Source organism: Brienomyrus brachyistius, chromosome 13 (genome assembly GCF_023856365.1).
Source record: "Brienomyrus brachyistius isolate T26 chromosome 13, BBRACH_0.4, whole genome shotgun sequence".
NCBI classification, from domain to species: Eukaryota; Metazoa; Chordata; class Actinopteri; order Osteoglossiformes; family Mormyridae; genus Brienomyrus; species Brienomyrus brachyistius.
In genome coordinates this window covers 10,517,595-10,535,769 of record NC_064545.1, presented here as the reverse complement: position 1 = coordinate 10,535,769, position 18,175 = coordinate 10,517,595, and the positions used below count along the sequence as shown (strand labels likewise).

At 45.4% G+C, this 18,175-nt stretch overlaps 1 protein-coding gene across 2 annotated transcripts in view; it reads right to left on the bottom strand.

Annotated features, from left to right (window-relative positions):
- Nucleotides 1–176: 176 nt before the first annotated feature.
- LOC125706044 (transmembrane protein 266-like) overlaps nucleotides 177–18,175 on the bottom strand; it is a 44,688-nt gene continuing 26,689 nt past the window's right edge. For both annotated transcript variants that reach the window (XM_048972495.1, XM_048972494.1), the window contains 8 exons: nucleotides 9,110–9,264; nucleotides 7,356–7,429; nucleotides 6,856–6,912; nucleotides 6,036–6,174; nucleotides 4,306–4,421; nucleotides 3,028–3,217; nucleotides 994–1,056; nucleotides 177–903 (listed from right to left, as the gene is read on the bottom strand). In XM_048972495.1, coding sequence (XP_048828452.1) covers nucleotides 386–903; nucleotides 994–1,056; nucleotides 3,028–3,217; nucleotides 4,306–4,421; nucleotides 6,036–6,174; nucleotides 6,856–6,912; nucleotides 7,356–7,429; nucleotides 9,110–9,264 — 1,312 coding nt within the window. In that variant the 3' untranslated portion in view covers nucleotides 177–385. The remainder of the gene's footprint in view (nucleotides 904–993; nucleotides 1,057–3,027; nucleotides 3,218–4,305; nucleotides 4,422–6,035; nucleotides 6,175–6,855; nucleotides 6,913–7,355; nucleotides 7,430–9,109; nucleotides 9,265–18,175) is intronic.

Genomic DNA, 18,175 nt, shown 5'->3' with positions numbered 1-18,175 from the left:
CAAATTCCGTTCTCACCAATTGTAGAAAAAGGTCAAAGGTAAGAAATATGCTGCAAATAGATCTCATCCAATCAGACGTATCCTGCAGCAGCTGGATCAGAGAAGACCGTAAGTTTTGTTACAGTATTTTATAGCAGAGCGAGAGAAGTCTGTAGGATTTTCTCTGCATACTCACCATGTCTGAATCCATTCCAACCCCTTGGCACTGACAAGAAGACTGTCTGTGGTTTCAGATGCACTTAATGCATAACCTTGTCAGTGTGGTCGGCGCTTTCACAAAAATGGTCACACACTTCCTATGGTGGTACAGTTCTGTTTCTCCTAGTCCGGACAGGAAGGGCTGTTCAGAATGGATTCTGGATGGAGCTCTGTAACCCTCAGCTCGCTACGACTCGGGCACGCGGCCCAGGGGGGGGTCGGGCGGCTTGCGGAGTTTACACTTCTCCTCCAGCGAAGGCTGCAGGTGTATCAGTGGCTTGGTGTGGAGCACGTTGAGGTTCTCCTGGTTCTTCTTGTTGTAGAGGTTGATCCTGTGCTCCATCTCTGGGCTGGGCATCTTCAGGTTGACGGGGTCCAGGCCCTTCTGGGCCAGGCAGGAGTCCTCTGACAGCGAAGACAGCAGCTCCTGCACCACGGCACTTGGATCCAGCCGGGCCGAGTGTGCGGCCAGAACACTGGGATCCGGCTGGGGTAGGTGTGCGACCGGAGCGTTAGGATCCGGTCGGGGTAGGTGTGCGACGTGAGCACTGACATCTGGCCGGGGCGAGTGGGTGACCCGAAGGCTGGGATCCGGCCGGGGCGAGTGGGTGACTGACACACTGGGAGGGTCGCCGCTCAGCAGCCCGTGGTCAGACAGGTGTACCTCGATGGCTGTGGTGGTGATGACACGTGCCCCATGGGTGCCTGGGTAATCAACCAGGCCATCAGTGAGGAATGGTGCGCTTTGCTACGAGAAGCATCAAGGGAAAGGCGGACAGCGAGTCACACACTCACCTCTGCCCGACTCACTGTAGTACTGGCTGATGTAGTTGTTCATGTCGTCATGAACTACAGACTCTGAAAGAAGAGATACAGTGAATTTACCTGAGTCATTAAACTAGAAGTGCTGGCTAATTACTATGGTCCAGTGACTCTCCTGCTCTAAACATACAGATACGGAAATTTTTTGTCTCACTCATTTCCATTATGTGAATAATATATATATATATATACACACACACACAATCGGCAGCCTGGTTCTTCCCTGCTTCTCATTAATGAAGGACTTCTTCCTTGCTTCACGTAACGTCAGTCCTGCTTCTAGGACCTACAACGCCTACAAACTGTCCTACCCATTCATCTCACACCTGCACTTAATGTTTCCCATTCCTTTTGAAGGTCACCTGATATCATCCTTCGATTCATGAGAAACTACTGGCTGGTTTCTGATCGTTCCCAGTGTCTCCTGCTTCACCTTATTCTTGCGTGCTGCTGTTTTAGAAATGTTGAACCTGGAAGCAACCTGCTGCTCAGCGTCGCCTTCTGCCAGCTGAACCCAAATTAAATCTGCATCTAAAAATGCAGATGTGTTTAAAAATACAGAGCAGTCTCTTAATTTTTTTCCTCTGCCGTATATGAAGCAAATTGGTTCTTCTGATGGCTTGCTACTAGTTTACATATTAGATATGACACTTCTCTGATGTATGATCCTGCTCTTAAGCCAAGTCTGTCTTATCCATGGATCTTATGATAAATGTACAGGATTTGCCAACCCTAAAGTATATCTGGCAACCCTGACAGCGTGCATATGCCACATGTTTAATATCCTAATTTGGAACCAACTGGAATCTGCTGTTGAACTCACTATTGGACCTTGAAACTGAAATTATCCAGCTGCAGTAATGTCTCACAATGTGAGATCAAGTTTAAGAGAAGCTCAAAGCAGCCCCAAAGCAGAAGAGGGTTGTTTGTGCCCAGAGCTGCTCAAAATGCCCCTTTGGCGGAGGGCTAATGCATCCGGCGAGCCCTCTGCCACCCAAGGACCCACGGATCCTCTGACCAGCAATTTCGTTTACATTTAGGCCTGAAATATTCATTGGGGCCACCCCAGGAGACAAGGCGTCACACTCACTGAAACGGACAAGACAGTCATTCTGTAATGAATAACACATGAACCCCAGAAAGAAAGTATCGTTAAAAGCCTCTTATGTCTCCCCAGTCATCCCAAAATACACTTGGATATTACAATGGACTCGTGATTTATTTCTTTTGTTAGTCTGTGTGATCTGTTCCTAATAACTGCACAAATTTCAAAATTACTTTGCTACTTAAAGGCATCTTAGATTCATGAAGAATTTATGTTTGGTTAAAGAGAAATGACCCTTTAATCCATAAAAACACTTGGCTTGCTAATAATGACGATGATGAACAGAAGGATACGGCTGAAGAAGAGTATTATTTGCTCATAAAATACAGAAGGGGGCGTCATGGTGGTGCAGTGGTTAGCACTGTAAGGGGCGGCATGGTGGTGCAGTGGTTGGCACTATAAGGGGCGGCATGGTGGTGCAGTGGTTAGCACTGTAAGGGGCGGCATGGGGGTGCAGTGGTTAGTACTGTTGCCTCACACCTCTGGGACCCGGGTTCGAGTCTCCGCCTGGGTCACACGTGTGTGGAGTTTCCTCCGGGTACTCCGGTTTCCCTCCCACAGTCCAAAAACATGCTGAGGTTAATTGGACTTGCTAAATTGCCTGTAGGTGTGCATGTGTGAGTGAATGGTGTGTGAGTGTGCCCTGCGATGGGCTGGCCCCCCATCCTGGGTTGTTCCCTGCCTCGTGCCCATTGCTTCCAGGATAGGCTCCGGACCCCCCGCGACCCAGTAGGATAAGCGGTTTGGTAAATGGATGGATGGATGGATGGATGGATGGATGGATGGAAAATACAGAAGCATTCTTATTTATGGAATGTTCATGTCCATGAAGTTTAAACAAAGGTCAATGTGTGTGTGTGTGTGTGTGTGTGTGTGTGTGTGGGGGGTGTGGGGGGGGGTACCTGCACGGGAGCAATTCTCCCTGGTGCTTGGACCTTCGCCATCCACCTCCCCAGGGCCCAGACCCTCCAGGACCTGGAAGGCGGCGTCCCGTGTGGTCCAGCCCGGGTGCATCTTTATGGCGGCCTGACGCTCCGCGGCCAGGTCCAGATCCTGCTGGGCCAGGTGGGCTCGCAGTTGCCGGATCTCAAACTGAGACACAGACACAGTGAGGAGCTCAGTGGCAGCACTGCATAAATGTGAATACCTGCATACAGCTCAATACCACTTCACCCATGGGTCAGTGTTAATTCAATAGGTCCAGCACAGAGGGCTGCAGGTCATGGCCAACGGGAAGCCCCTGCATGTTTCCATGTTTATTTATCCTGATTGGCTGAGAGCCGTTTCTTTGCAGGCTGCTGAGCCTATCATGGATGATCGGTAGATATCTACAGCTGATTGCTTTGCACAGTTTAGTGCCTTTCTGCCGGAGCACAAGATCAGTGTGGGATGAGGAGAGGGTGATTCAGGGGAAAAGCCCCTCTACTCAGCAACATCTAATTAGACTAAGTATGAAGTTCTCTGTGTGAGTTAGAGAGAGACTGGGAGCAGCAGCCCAGCTCATGTTGTTTAACCGTTTTGTGTTTCTAAGACAGAGACCTACTGTGGTTTGTATGTTGCTTGGTTCACCTACCCCGGTGCTATTAAAACTGCCCCGTTAAACCCTGTGACCCCTGGTAGCCCATCTCCATGTCTTTCATAGTGTTATAACATGTTAATAAATGTATGTGTCGCATCATTTTACATCTTAGATTTAAACCCTTAAAAGTAAATGTGGAAAATTAACCTAAAAATTACAGACATTCAGGTATGTTTTATTTCACCTTACAGAAGCTTTATTTTAAAGCAGTTATTCGAATGCTGTTATTTTGTTGCCCTCTAGTGGCAAAAATTAAACCACCTCGAAGGAGAAGTTGCAGTGAGTAGTGCAGTGCTTCCTGAACCAGTCCTCCAGGACCCCCAGATACTCCACGTTTTTGCTCCCTGCCAGAAAGTCCACATTTTTGCTCCTTCCAAGAAATATGAGTCAGATAAGGTGGAGAATCCACTATTTTTACTGGACTCCCTCATCTAGAGCAATGATTCCCAACCTGGTCTTACCAGGACCTGGGAGGGAGCAAGAACATGGACTGTTTGGGGGGCCCAAGGATCAGGTTGGGAAACAGTAGAGTAGGAGACAATGGGACGCCAGCATACTGTGAGTGTCCGCGTCCACCCAGCGAGAACGGGGGGGGGCTCACCGCCTGCTCCTGGCAGATCTGTGTCAGGCGTTCCAGCTGTTCCTCTCTAAGAGCCTTGGTCTTCTCATACTGCTGCAGCTCCAGATCCATCTCCAGCTTCACCTGGAGCACGTAGGCTGTGGACGATTAGGGAACTTTATGACATTCAGACAGTTATGATATAAATGGCTGACCTGAACATTTTTGCCACCCCCGCAATGTTCCCAGGACAGGGAGCTGATCCTGTGGCTCAGACAGCATCACCCTGTCACCTGAGGGAGAGTCACACTGTCCACTTTTACAGATGAACCCACCTCGCACACATTTTGCCTCCATTGTGATTCAGAGTTTAATAGCACAGGAAATATTATCACCGACAAACATTATTTAGAAAAAGACATGGATGTCAAAGACAGACATTTATATGTCAAACTTGAGATATACATTGTAAATCCTCATCACTCGCATTGCATGTGCAACAGTTATAAAAAACTGCAACACGGTAATTGTCAGACTTCATTCTGCGTTACAGAGGTGAGACCCAAGACCCACCAGTGATCCCACCACTGGACTGCTGGTCTCTGAGCAGGGCCATTGCTAGGCCTATTTTAAGGGGCTTTAGCCCCCTAAATTAATGTGTACTTATTGGCTAAATCATGAATAGTTTGCCATTGGCACCCTCTAGTAAAGACTCAGCCCACCATCCAGTCATCTCTAACTACCCCCCTTGCTCTGAGTCCAGTGTTTCCTTTATATCTCTAACAGAATTTAATTATTTTTGGACAGAAGGACTTGGACAGGTCTGTATGTCACTCACAGAATGCCCTCTGTCCACAGAAACCTGTTGTACACTTTAAACTCACCATTCAACCATATTACAGAGGGGAGGCAGCAGAAAGCCTTGAGGACTGAGCTGAAAAACACTGGTCTAGAACATTCTACAAACCGTACAGACAGGGTCTAAACCAACATTCACCCTGAACCTACTCCAGCACAGCATGATAAATCACGGACAAAATAGATGCAGACCTACATCATACAATAAACCTTATTGACCTCCTTAATTACTGTATTGGAGATTTAGTGTCAAAGAGTGACTTTTGTGCCAATATGAAATGAAAGGAACGAACAGCATGGAATGTATGATTTCGGTTTACGCGTCATTAATGCGTGAACGTGACTCGTCCCCTGAGCAGATGACAGCACTGCTCAGTGGCCGTGAGAGATGCGGAGTCTTCAGTATCGACTTTGCATACATTACCAGAACCACCTAACAAGCTGCGATCAAACGTTTCACTTCGTGTCCTCTCATTGCCTCATGGAAGGATGGAAATCGATGAGAGTCTAAATATAAAGAGCGCTGGCGATTCGCCGTGACGGCGGATCAATAGTCGCATTGTTAGGAGCCCCGCTTACCATAGATTAACTATCATGGTAAGAAAATGAGCTTCACGTCCAACAAATCTGCAGATTTATCACCGACAATGACAATGTTTTGCAACATTCAGTGTATCATGGAACATTTATTTAATCTATTAAGTAATGTCCTAAATAAAATACAAATAAATGCTCTCTAAAATGGTTTTTAATTACTTCTGCTTCATATTTTCATCATTTTTCAGCATTAATTTTAATTAGCATTTAATTTTAACTTTGTTACTCAAGGTGGCCCTCTTGTGGCTGATAGTAAGCATTGCAATCTTCCTGTAACAGGCACCAGGCACGTGAAATCATTCGGTCACCAGCCTCACCATCAATGACTCTCTTGACCCTCCAGATGCGCAGCGTGATGATGAGGCTGATGGCATCCCAGGGGCTACTGGGCCCATTGGCCACCGTAGAGGCCACCATTGGGGCCAAGGAGAGCACGATGACAGCACCGTCAAACACCTGGAGACACCCCGAAGGGGGAGGGCACAGTACGTAAGCCGACAGTGCAGGAACCAGAGGTGAGGAATTCAGGTCCAGAGGGTAAAGTCCAGACCAAGGTTTTGTTTCAAGACACCAGTTGAGTTCAACCAACCAGCTGAATATAAAGAGTCACAGAGTACTCAACTTGTTGGTTGAAACAAAATCTTGGTCTGGACTTTTATCCCCTCTGGCAGGTACATCATGCACCTCATAGTCACAGATAAGGTACTATTCTGATTCAGCTCAGCTATCACACCTGGACCTTGACCAGTTCAGGGCACACCAATGTCTGTCTTGATCATTCAGTTTGCCTGCTCTTGCCCGCAGTTTACCAAAAACTGGGAATGGGTCTGTTTTGTTTTTCCCCCAGTAACACAGACGGACACCTGGACTTAGACCCAAACAGTATCAGTACGATACCAGACACAGAATAATAGTTATCGTGGTTTGCTAGAACACTCCAGGCCAATCAGGCACTTTTTCAGCGTTGCAAGCCGCTGATATTTTATTGAAACTACAAAACTAGGAATTCAGTTGTATGTGAAGGAAATGGGTTGATTTCGCTAGACACGGCCAGGTGACAGTCATTCTCATGTCCTGCATCTCCTTCCGGTCCCTCTCCGGAGAGACGGAGGACAATCAAGCTCCACAGGGATTTACCTCAACCTTGTTCTCAATGTAATCCCAGATCCCTAAAACCACAATGCGGAAAATAGTCTGGGGGAGAAACAGATAAAGATAAAATAGCATTATGTTAGCATTATGGTAGCAGCCACGATTTCAGTATCAATACATCTACACCAATAGTTTTGACAAAAAAAAAAAACACATACATTTACATCTACTGCAGACATGGCACTCAGGAGAGTAGTGAAAAACACATCCTTTAAAACTGTACATCCTGAATGAAAACCAGTATCATCTCTGTGTTACTATGTACAAAGTATGAACAAAAAATAAAGTTCTTTCTCCTTAAATTACATTGCATCACGTACTTTCTGAGTTGAACAAAACATCCAAATATGTCCTTAGTGATATACCTATGATATATGGATATATGGTTGATTTGATTTAAACAGATGAATGAAACTAAACATGTGTACTTGTTACTCACTGTGGGCTGAGTATTACTGAGTAATAATGAATATTTGTTCCTTTACCTCAAAGAAGAACAAAGACAGGATGACCAGGCTGGTCCAGTGTATGATGCTTGCGAACTGGAATGCGTTGACGACTGTGGAAGAGACCCATAAGCAGAAATAATGTCAGATCCAGCACTGATGTGTCACTCTTATACGTCTCATATCAATGTGTGTGGGTGGGTGTGTGGCCGTCTGGACTAGGGCTCTCTGTCTCTGATCAGAAGGTTGCTGGTTCGAATCCCATGGTCGGCAGAACTTTGTCGCTAGCAGATTCCAAACCCTGACTGTTCCACAAACTGGCTCTCCCAACTTTCATAATTGTACATCATTTTGGATAAAGGAGTCAGATAAATAAGTTAGTGGCATAGTTCCATTCAAATTCCAGCAATATGCAAACAAAGCAGTAACTCTTAGCCATTTTGGTACCCCAGGGTATTACTGCATGCTTGTCTGAATGAATGGTTGATATTGTAGGTTCAGTCAGACACCCTCCTGCCCTTTGTCAGCGGATAGTGTTCTTACACCCAGATGGGATACATACAGCTCTATCAGTCATCTCTGTCTCCCTCAATCCATTTCCCCCTCTTTTAACCTCTCTGTCCCCCAGTCTAAGTACCAGCTTGCCTTCCTCCTGAAATTCATTCTCACCCCCTGCACATTTGTCTAACGCATTTGCTTAACGCTGCATCAGCTCTGTTCACTTGGGACCCGGAGCTCAAGGTCGAAGGAACGGTCCGATACGTATGAGATGAAGGCAGCCGACACCTTCCTGATGCTCCTGGCTATTAGCCATCCCCCTCGTCGCTCCCAACTGGGGAATATTATCAGGATATAAGTAAGGAGAATGTTAATGTGGAAAAACAGCAGATAACCCAATAGAGACACTCTGGTCACTTCCCTGAAGCTACGGTACATAGCAGGTTTCCTGTGTGCACGTGCGACTGTGACTTTACACCTACAGCGGACTTTTTCTTGTGGATATAAAGGGATTAGCACATGATTTTATTATTAGCAGAAAGTCTCAAGTAGATTTAGCAAAACAATGAGATGTTAAGAAATATTTAATTCTCCAGATAATTTCATTTATGTACCGGTCTGGTGTCTATGAGTAATTGTAGAAATACCCTCGCTCCAAGGGTTCAGTGTGAGTCAGTATACAGATGCAGTGCAAGGGATCAGTGTGTATGAGTCAGTCAGTGTTCAGATACAGTGCAGGGGATCAGTGTGTGTAAGTCAGTGTACAGATACAGTGCAAGGTATCAGTGTGTGAAAGTCAGTGTACAGATACAGTGCAGGGGATCAGTGTGTGAAAGTCAGTGTACAGATACAGTGCAGGGGATCAGTGTGTGAAAGTCAGTGTACAGATACAGTGCAAGGTTTCAGTGTGTGAACCTCAGTGTACAGATACAGTGCAGGGGATCAGTGTGTGAAAGTCAATGTACAGATACAGTGCAGGGTTTCAGTGTGTGAAAGTCAGTGTACAGATACAGTGCAGGGTTTCAGTGTGTGAACCTCAGTGTACAGATACAGTGCAGGGGATCAGTGTGTGAAAGTCAGTGTACAGATACAGTGCAGGGTTTCAGTGTGTGAACCTCTGTGTACAGATACAGTGCAGGGGATCAGTGAGTGAAAGTCAGTGTACAGATACAGTGCAGGGAATCATTGTGTGAAAGTCATTGTACAGATACAGTGCTGGGGATCAGTGTGTGAAAGTCAGTGTACAGATACAGTGCAGGGTTTCAGTGTGTGAAAGTCAGTGTACAGCCACTCACACTGAAGGAGTTTGGTATCTATTAGGAGCTCCAAGGCCAGCAGCAGCACCACTAGCATGACACAGGCTACCAGGACACAATTGAATCCAACGCTGAGCAGAAAGATTTGCCAGAGACTTGTCTTCCAACCACAGCACGGTTTCAGCCAGTTGGACCTGTCGGAACATAGACAGAACCAGGACTTTCAAAGCACTGTTTAAAACCTGACCGATTGAGCTAAAATAGTTTTGCAATTTAAAGTGATCGGCAGCAAGAAATGTCAGCTGCAACAGTCCCCATGCAATTTAATACTACACGTAATTTAAATGCACAATTAAACAGAAATAAAAATCACTTTGCAGCTCGGTAATTATACATCTTCATCAAGTAATAAATAATGCATAATGCATGGAGAAATAAGAATATTGCCATTCTTGAGCTGGTCAGTAGAGAGCGCTGTTGTGCACAAGCGCCTAACCATGATAAGTCAGTGCGGCGTCCCTGTTGGGGCAAAAGGTCAAGCAAAGCAACAAGCTGAGACCCACTGTCTCCATTATACAGTGGAAAACACTGTATCACATTTTCTCCCATTAATAACAATCGGTCAAAACTCATGGTTGAATGAATAAATGATCTCTACAGACATGCATTTGCACTGAGTCTGAGCTCCGTTGAAGTGGAGCACTCAGACTATTCCCACAATGCCCTGAGCCAGATCAGGTGCCAATCCAGTCAATAAGATGCTCCCTTCTCCTCAGCCAAGACCATCCAACCCTCGGGATTTCTGATATCGATGCTCATAGAAAGCAACAGCTTACAGTTAATAAACATTGTTGTGTATAATACTCCTCCGGGATTAAACTAACTGCCCACTTTTCTTGGTTGATACTTAATAGTTGCAGCCTGATTCTGGATGAAAAACTAAACAACACTAAAGGCATTAGCCCACAGCAGGTTCAAGACCTACTCTCCATGCATTTGTATAACACCGGTTCTGTTATATTGGTGAAATTACTTAAAAATGCTACTACTACTACTACTAATAATAACAGCAATACTAATAATCATCATCATCATCATGGGTGATTCTAGGTTTTTTTAAGGTGGGGACACAAAAGGCCATAAGTCCTACTGAGGGGCCAACCTTATCATTAGCCAATGATGTTTTAAATCAGTGAGTGACAGGGGAAAGGGGACTTTGGGGTCCAATCAGCTTTCAGTTGGGGCCACTGTCCCAGTGCCCCTGTACATGTCTTTGTACTACACAATATACGGCCTATTACTACCTCTAGAAGGTCTGAGGGGCCCAATTAAATTGCTGTGTTTCCTCATGGCAAACCTCTCCACATGTCCTTATCCTCTAGCTGTGTGTAATTGGAGGTAAATTCCCCAGCATTGGTGAGTGGTGCTTTGTGAAGCAGAGGTGATTCAGGCTTGGCCCGGGCCCCCAGCTCTCATAAGCTTGTCAGAAATCTCTTTGACAAGGCGCCGGTGATAGGAGACAACGGCTTGGTGAGATTGGTGAGCCACAGTCAGAGGATAAGGAATTGATGCTGTAGTTGTCTACATCGGCTTTGTGCTCTTGCCTGGGCCAGCCTGGCTTGGCTGCTGACCGTAATAACCGATCCCTGTGCCCATTTCCACTGGGACATTAGTACCTCTCTCCCCCCCCCTCCCCCCCCCTCTGCTCTCTATCCCCAAAGTGGCTTGGCACCAATTCTCCTTGTGTTGGTGTTTACGTTGCTCCTCCTGAACACAGCAGCCCAGCCAGGGATGAACACAAACTTTTAATGATGGTTGCCATCCAGGCTAAAATGGCTTCCCTCTGCTCAGCTTCAGGTATTCCTCAGTCTTTCATGTTTCTCTACTGGGCCTAGAATCTCGTTTCATACGATCTATCTCCCACTGTTAGTCCATCCATCCATCCATCCATCCATCCATCCATCCATCCATCCATCCGTCCGTCCACCCAGCCATCATCTTCCATAGCCCACAAATTCAGATACACATGCCAATCAGTGCGAACTCAGTACAATATCATATTTATTTATGGGACAAAATACATAGAATCTCTATAAATTTACAATCATACGAAGATGTACATTAATACATAATGAAGGGTGAAAAAATTAGTTCCCATTCATTCATATGCAAATCATTGTAGCAGCACATCTAACACGTCTCAGCAGACTTGCCTTACCAGGGCTACAGACTTCATGTCCTTCTGGAGGATCTCCAAACATTCCCAAGCCACCTAAGGGATAGAGTCTGGGCCTGAAACACCTCCCTTGGAAGCTCACCAGGTAGCGTCCCTATAGGATATCTGCACCACCTCAGCTGGATCCTATCTATTTCAAGGTCCTTCAAATCTCCAAACTCCTCACCCTGTCACACATTGTCTTGCAACCCTGCGGAGAAACCTAATTTCAGCCACTTGTCCTCATGCCCTTGTCCTTTTGGTCAGTACCCACAGCTCATGACCACAGGAGTGTATTGGGACATAGGCTGACCATTAACCTGCAAGCCTCGTCTGAAAAATTAGCTCCACACCACAGACCTGTGACCCATCTGTCAATGTCACTTTCCATTTTCCCATCACTCAGAAAAAAAGATCTTGAGGTAAACTCCTTCACTAAGGGCAAACTCTCCCCCTCACCCAAAAGGAACAATCCCCTCTTTTCCAAGAGAGCACCATACAGTAGCTTCTGATTTGGAGGTATTGGCCTCGCTACTACTCACTTGGCATCAAATGGTTCAGGTTCAAGGTCCTGGTCATATGAGGTCAAAGGAACATCATCATCCATAAATAGCAGGGATGTGACCTATAACCCCTCCCCCCCCCACACACATACACACACACTCACACAACTGGACACGCTTCCAGGCATTTGCGTTAATGTCCTGTCTATGAAAATCACAAACAGGAGTGAAGACAAGAGGCACCCTTGCCAGAGGCCAACACTCACTATAAACAACCTTGACTTTTTGCCAAGTACATGGACGTGGGTCTTACTACATCCATGCTGGGACCAAAGATCTCACAGTGCTGGTTCCAGTGCCCCATATTCCTGCAGCACTTCCTATAGGGTGTAACTGGGCAAATGGTCACAGATACAGCACCAGCATGAACGTCGTAAATTCACAGCTCAGTATAGCTCAATTAGATACTCGGGAGAGCCTAATTATTGACATTAATTTCAAGTCAATGTATTACATCTAAAATTTAGCATTGTGTTTGGAATCTTCTCCTAAATGAATGGTGTAGTATTTAGCTAAATCTCTTCAGAGATGGCTGGTTCATAGAAGGAGGGGAAGCAAACCTTCCTATTTTTTTAATTATGAAACAATTAACTTTCAGATAACTTACTACTAAAATGTTTTATTGTCATTTAAAAATACATATTCTCTCTATAAAATCACTATTGTAATATTGTAAAATCCTCAACTTTTTTAGCCACCAGTTGCCACTGAAACTGACGTAACACTCTTGGATAACTAGTGTTCCTTACATGGAAGTATATCCATGACTTCAGCACAGGAAGTAACCGGCGATATACGTAACTGGTCAAGAGATCTATGCTTATCCTTACAATTTGCTATCATCTACTGTTTGAAAGTCTAAGTCTTTCAAACACCCTGGTAGACCATGTAGCCAGGTTGGCCCAGTGTTTCCCAAGATAGGCACAAGGCACATGCCAACCCTGTACTGAAAAAGCAATTACGGAAGATGCATGCATAGTTGGATGTATTTATAAGACTGAACATCTGCAATATGACTCTGAGCATTAAATAGCAGGGGACAATGTATTTTGTCTCCGTGCAAGTGACTTGGCTGAGTGTCGTATTGGAAATGTAACATTCTGGCTGCAAGCTGAGTTAGCGGGTAGCCGCTTTGTGACTCGCAGCCAGGAGAAACCGCGTGCACAGTCTGTCACCGAATCTGCCGAGGCACGGGACGGCTGTGACAAGCAGACAAGGCTTCATATCCTGCACCTACGCTGTTTTTCTTTTTTTTTTTTAAATTAGAAACAAATTCCTGTAAGCTGTGAGGCACATGCTTGCAGAGACATGAGAGATGGGAGAAACACTCAGAGCAGAGGTGACATTAAAGGACAGAAAAGCGGAGGGCGGAGACGGGCTGCATGGGTCTCTCCCCTCCGGGGGAGATCGCACTTTAAAACGAACAAGCGTCCATAAATGCCACAGGGGTGGTTCTTAGAATACATGCTGCAAGAGCTGCTCACATATCACGCTTGCATTCTGCTCTCATGCAGTCACGTGTTTTCAGGCACGATTGGCGCTGCTAGCTGGTAGCCAGAGAGACCACTGTGTTTTGGGGAGGGTGTCTGCTTTCCAGATGGTGCGCAGGCCCCCCCACCTCCATCCCCGACATCCTGATGCCAAATGAAGTCATCAGATTCGGACACCAGCAGATCTGACCAACAGTCAGTTAAACACATCCCATTTCAGAACTTCATATAAACCTATTATGTCCTAAATCATTCTCCTGCTAGGGGATGGCATGGTGGTGTAATGATGAGCACTGTTGCCTCAGGCTTCAGAGACCAGGGTTTGAGTCTCTGCCAAGGCTCCGTGTGTGGAGTGTGCATGTTCTCCCCGTGTCTTTGTGGGGTTTCCTCCAGGTACTCCGGTTTCCCCCCACAGTCCAAAAACACACTGAGGTTAATTGGAGTTGAGTGAGTGAAAGAGAGAGAATATGCCCTGCAATGGGTTGGCACCCGATCCTGGGATAGGCTCCTGCCCCTCCATGACCCTGGATAGGACAAATGGTTGCATAAGATGGATGGGCATTCCTCTGCTAATAATGAATACTGCGGGCGTCATTGGGGCTAAGCATTTTAACCCTATACCGGGAGTTGATTTAACCCCGATGCCAATCTTTCTTCAAGACAAATAAACCAGGTAAATTTCACTTAGCCCCTGATTTTCAGTAGCTAGAAACATCCCTGATGAATACTTATTAAAAAAGTACTATTAATTTCATTAATCAAAAAAATTCCGGTAAAAGTGGGATTTCAGCAGTAAATGAGGGGGCAAGGGGACAGAGGGATCCCCTTCAGGGTGGTCATTCTCCCACAGCAAAAAGTGGACATGCATGACTGGCCTCCTATTCCCTTCCCCTACAATCCCCCACCTTATGCCCTCGAGGGGAAGACTCCCCCCTCCTGGTTGGAACAATCACTAGTTGCTAGCCAAGCCCCACTGGTTCTCCTTGAGGCTGACGATGAGGAAACCACGGTTACCGCCAGCCTGCAGGGTGCTGCTCGCCCCCTTGTGGTGCAGAGCAACATCATATTATACTAATGCTGTGTTCCATTTACCTCAGAGGTCGGAAGTCGGAACTGGGAACGGCATCACACCCGAGTTAACCGCGTTCCAGTACAGCAAGTCGCAAAGCCATATAGCAATACCAGGGACCTGTTTCAAAAAGCAAGATTTCTTGCTTAGTCGCATTTAATTTAACTCAGTTTAAATTACCTTAATCTTCATTCACTTACATTTAGCCCAGGCTACCTTAAATTCAACAAGTTATCCAGCTAAGTAAGAAATCCTGCTTTCTGGAACAGACCCCAGTTCTATCCTGGTTAACTGTTATCCATTGTTAGTAATATCAGTTGAAAACAACACATTTCACAGTAATTTGCACATAAAAACACCACAGCTACACGTCCACAGATAGCGGTTGGACAGTACTGTGTATATGACCGATTTAATGAAACACAAAGTGGTAATAACCAGTATAAAACTACAACTTTAACGTCTGTTGATGAGTGCAGCCATCTTGAATTCTGAGGTCAGGGTTGTGTTGATTCCTCAGACTTTCTGAGTAGAAATATCCGACTAGGAACTTGGAATGTCCGAAATGGAACACAGCATTACATGATGAAGTCTCTTGTCCGTTACTGCCCTAACAAGCACGGTTGTTGTATCATTAGCTTATTACTATCTTGAACAACAACATTGTAATTAATAGACTGATTATTATCTTGCTAATAAGAAAAGCTCTACCAAAGGAAAAAAGAAACTCTGTTTAATATTCTGGCTGTAGTATTAATTCTAGTATTATAATGCTAATAATGATCCGCTGTTGTATAACATATTACATTAACGTTCTGAAACTTTCTTTGCCCAGAATTCCTTTGCAACTCTCCCATTAAACACGCTGTCTAGATAACTGCAACCTCTTCAGCCCCAACCGCTTCATGAATACAGATGGAGACATTGAGAGACAGTTCGAAGGTGACACACTGCATCCTGACCACCCTTACACTCTGAAGGTATTTCAGGCTCCGGGTTCATCGCCCATGCAGCCGCCGTGACGTTACGGCCGACTCAGCCCTGTCCAAGGATGACTGGCTCTGTGGCCAAAGGAGCAGCGAGGGCCGAGGATCGTTCACTTAGCTGGGGGCACAGACAGTCATTTAGAGCTTCAGCGTGTTCTCGCGCATTCAAAAGTAGGTCTTAGGCCAGGAGTTTGTTTATTTTCTGTCTCCTGTTAGTTTAAAGAAAATAACGGCTAATTAATTAATCAAGCAGCTGGTTCTAACAGGTCTGCTACAAATCGCAGACCTCACCATGACCAGCACGGTTACAGCTGTATTTCCAGATGCAAGCGCATTGGGGACATGTTCTTACAGCCGGAGCGAATTCCATTAGAGCACGATGACACTGATAAGGTGTCGGCTCACGGAGTTGTTCGTTGCTGTTGGAGAATTTGGCTCCAGCGACAGATCTGTAAAGCAGTCTGTGCAGTAGGATGAGGATAAGCCCCTAGGACAGCTTAGCATCAGAAGCCCAGGGTTTAGGGACTAACAGTCCATGCTGGATGTGAATGGTCAACACAGCTAATGTTGTTCTCTGTTCTCTTACTGTCAGCAGAGCAGAGAGTAGCTGAGGCTGGGTGAACCTCTGTCGTCTGATTTGTCGCTCAGTTATGATGCTTTACTGCGTTTGTGTTTTAGTCGTTTTATTGTCGAGGAAATTCCCTTTTACACATTGTTTTTTCTTGCACCCCTATGTACAATGGGGTTGTACAGTGTACAGTAACACTATCCAGCCACAACCATGTACATACAATTGTTGATGTCAAAATGGTGCAAGAAATTAAAAGTAACAAATACATGAATAACTTAAAGATATTGATATATTTTAATCATATAGACTAATGTCTACATTTAAAAAAAATCATTACATAATCAATATATAACCAGTACTGAAAGTGAAGAATGGATTAAAAGAACCAATTTGAAAAAAGGCCGGGCGATACCAAGCAAACTTTGAGAAATAGTAGCTCTATGTGTTTTGAACTATATACACTGGCTGTTAACAGGAGGGAAAGTTAGTTCTATGGAACATTGAGTCAAAATATTCAGGTTCAGTCACCATGTAGGATGCAGAAGTGGGTGAGCGAATGAGCTCGGCATTTGTGGTTCCCACTGTCAAGCGTGGAGGAGGCAGCATCGTGGAATGGAGTTCCTTTGCTGGTGAGAGAGTTCATCACTAAATCCAAGGCGACCAAAACCAGCATGAATATCCAAAGGTCCTTCAAAGACATGCTACTCCATGAAGGATATGGGTGATATGGGCAGTCCTTCTGTCTTTATGAAAACTACCACCCAAAACACGCTGCAAAATCAGAAGAACGTTCTGTTGAAGAAAGAAAGTGAAGAACAACTCAACTGGGCCTGCCCAGGTTCCAAACCTCATTCCTGCAGAACTTTTGTGGGACGAACTGGACAGAAGTCCATAAGCACCCAGCATCTCTGGGAATTTCTGCAGAAGAGCTGCGAAGAAGAGGTTCATCCAACATATGCAGCCTGATATATGCCCTGTGCTTTCTAGTTAGGCATCAGGCCTACCACAGTCCCAAACTGGATAAGAGGGATCTAACAGTGAGAGGATTTTTCCAGCTGGACTGGAGTGAGACAAGCTTGTAGAGGTCACAGGGGTGTCAGTGTGGATACGGCCAAATGAACTTTGACTCCAGATGCATCCCAGCATGCCTGACACCCTGCTACGCTCTCAATGCATCCATGTTCTTTCTCCATGTTGGGTTCAATGAAGAGGCTGTTCTTGTTCTTTGCCAACTGTTCAGCATTCACTTGGACACCCTGGTTTTCAAGCCCCATATCTGAGAGGAAGGACGACAACAAGTGTACAAACAGACGCTGAGCTGGCAAGTGCTTCTCAGGCTGAGAGCCCAGATTTACCTACTCATGGGCGTTGCTGCAGATAAGTCTCTCTCGACATTTCTAAATAGCCAACCATGCTACGCTAGCAGTGAATTCTGGGAAGTAGTACTGTAGTACCACACACTACAAGACCTAAGAACATTCGATAGATTCAAGCAAGCACATGTCATACACGTATAAATACTAAATGCATCTCCGCATACACCCTATCAGACAAATAAGGACAGCTTGTGGGCACGGGGTAGGAGCAGATGGTCCTCAGAGGGAGCGGATATCCAACACCTCAGTGTTACTGCGGCAGGAAGTGTGACGCTGAGCTGGAAGCAACGGCATACAAAGCCAGACGAGACACACAGGCCCCACCCCTCACGGTGCAGGACACACCCACTCCGCATACCCAAGCCTCACGCCATAGAACAAAACCACACCCACTTTGACTAACATAACTCACAGAACTCGCCACTCATGGAACAGATCCAGACCCCCTTCTCATGAAAAAACGAAGACAAGTAATTTTTAATTATGGTAGAAAATGTATCTTTTCTTCTAGTCAAATTGGAGAGACGTCAATATATTGTGTTTTTGTATTTAGGAATGTCTACTACTTAAAGCATCCCAACTAATATAGACAGACTTTCGGTACCTATACTTTGCTTTGTCAATTCATTGTTTATACGCAGTTCCAAAATCTGACCTTTAAAACAGCACACACAATGCTAGTCCATGGCTCATGAATTATTTAGCCAGTTTTGAAGGAAATTGCCCAGGGGAAAGGAACTGAAGGCTGAATGGTATATTTTATGGTTATACCAATATTCCCTACATTTGCAGGGAGAAAAGATAGATATTTTCAATCTGCTAAGATATAATTCAT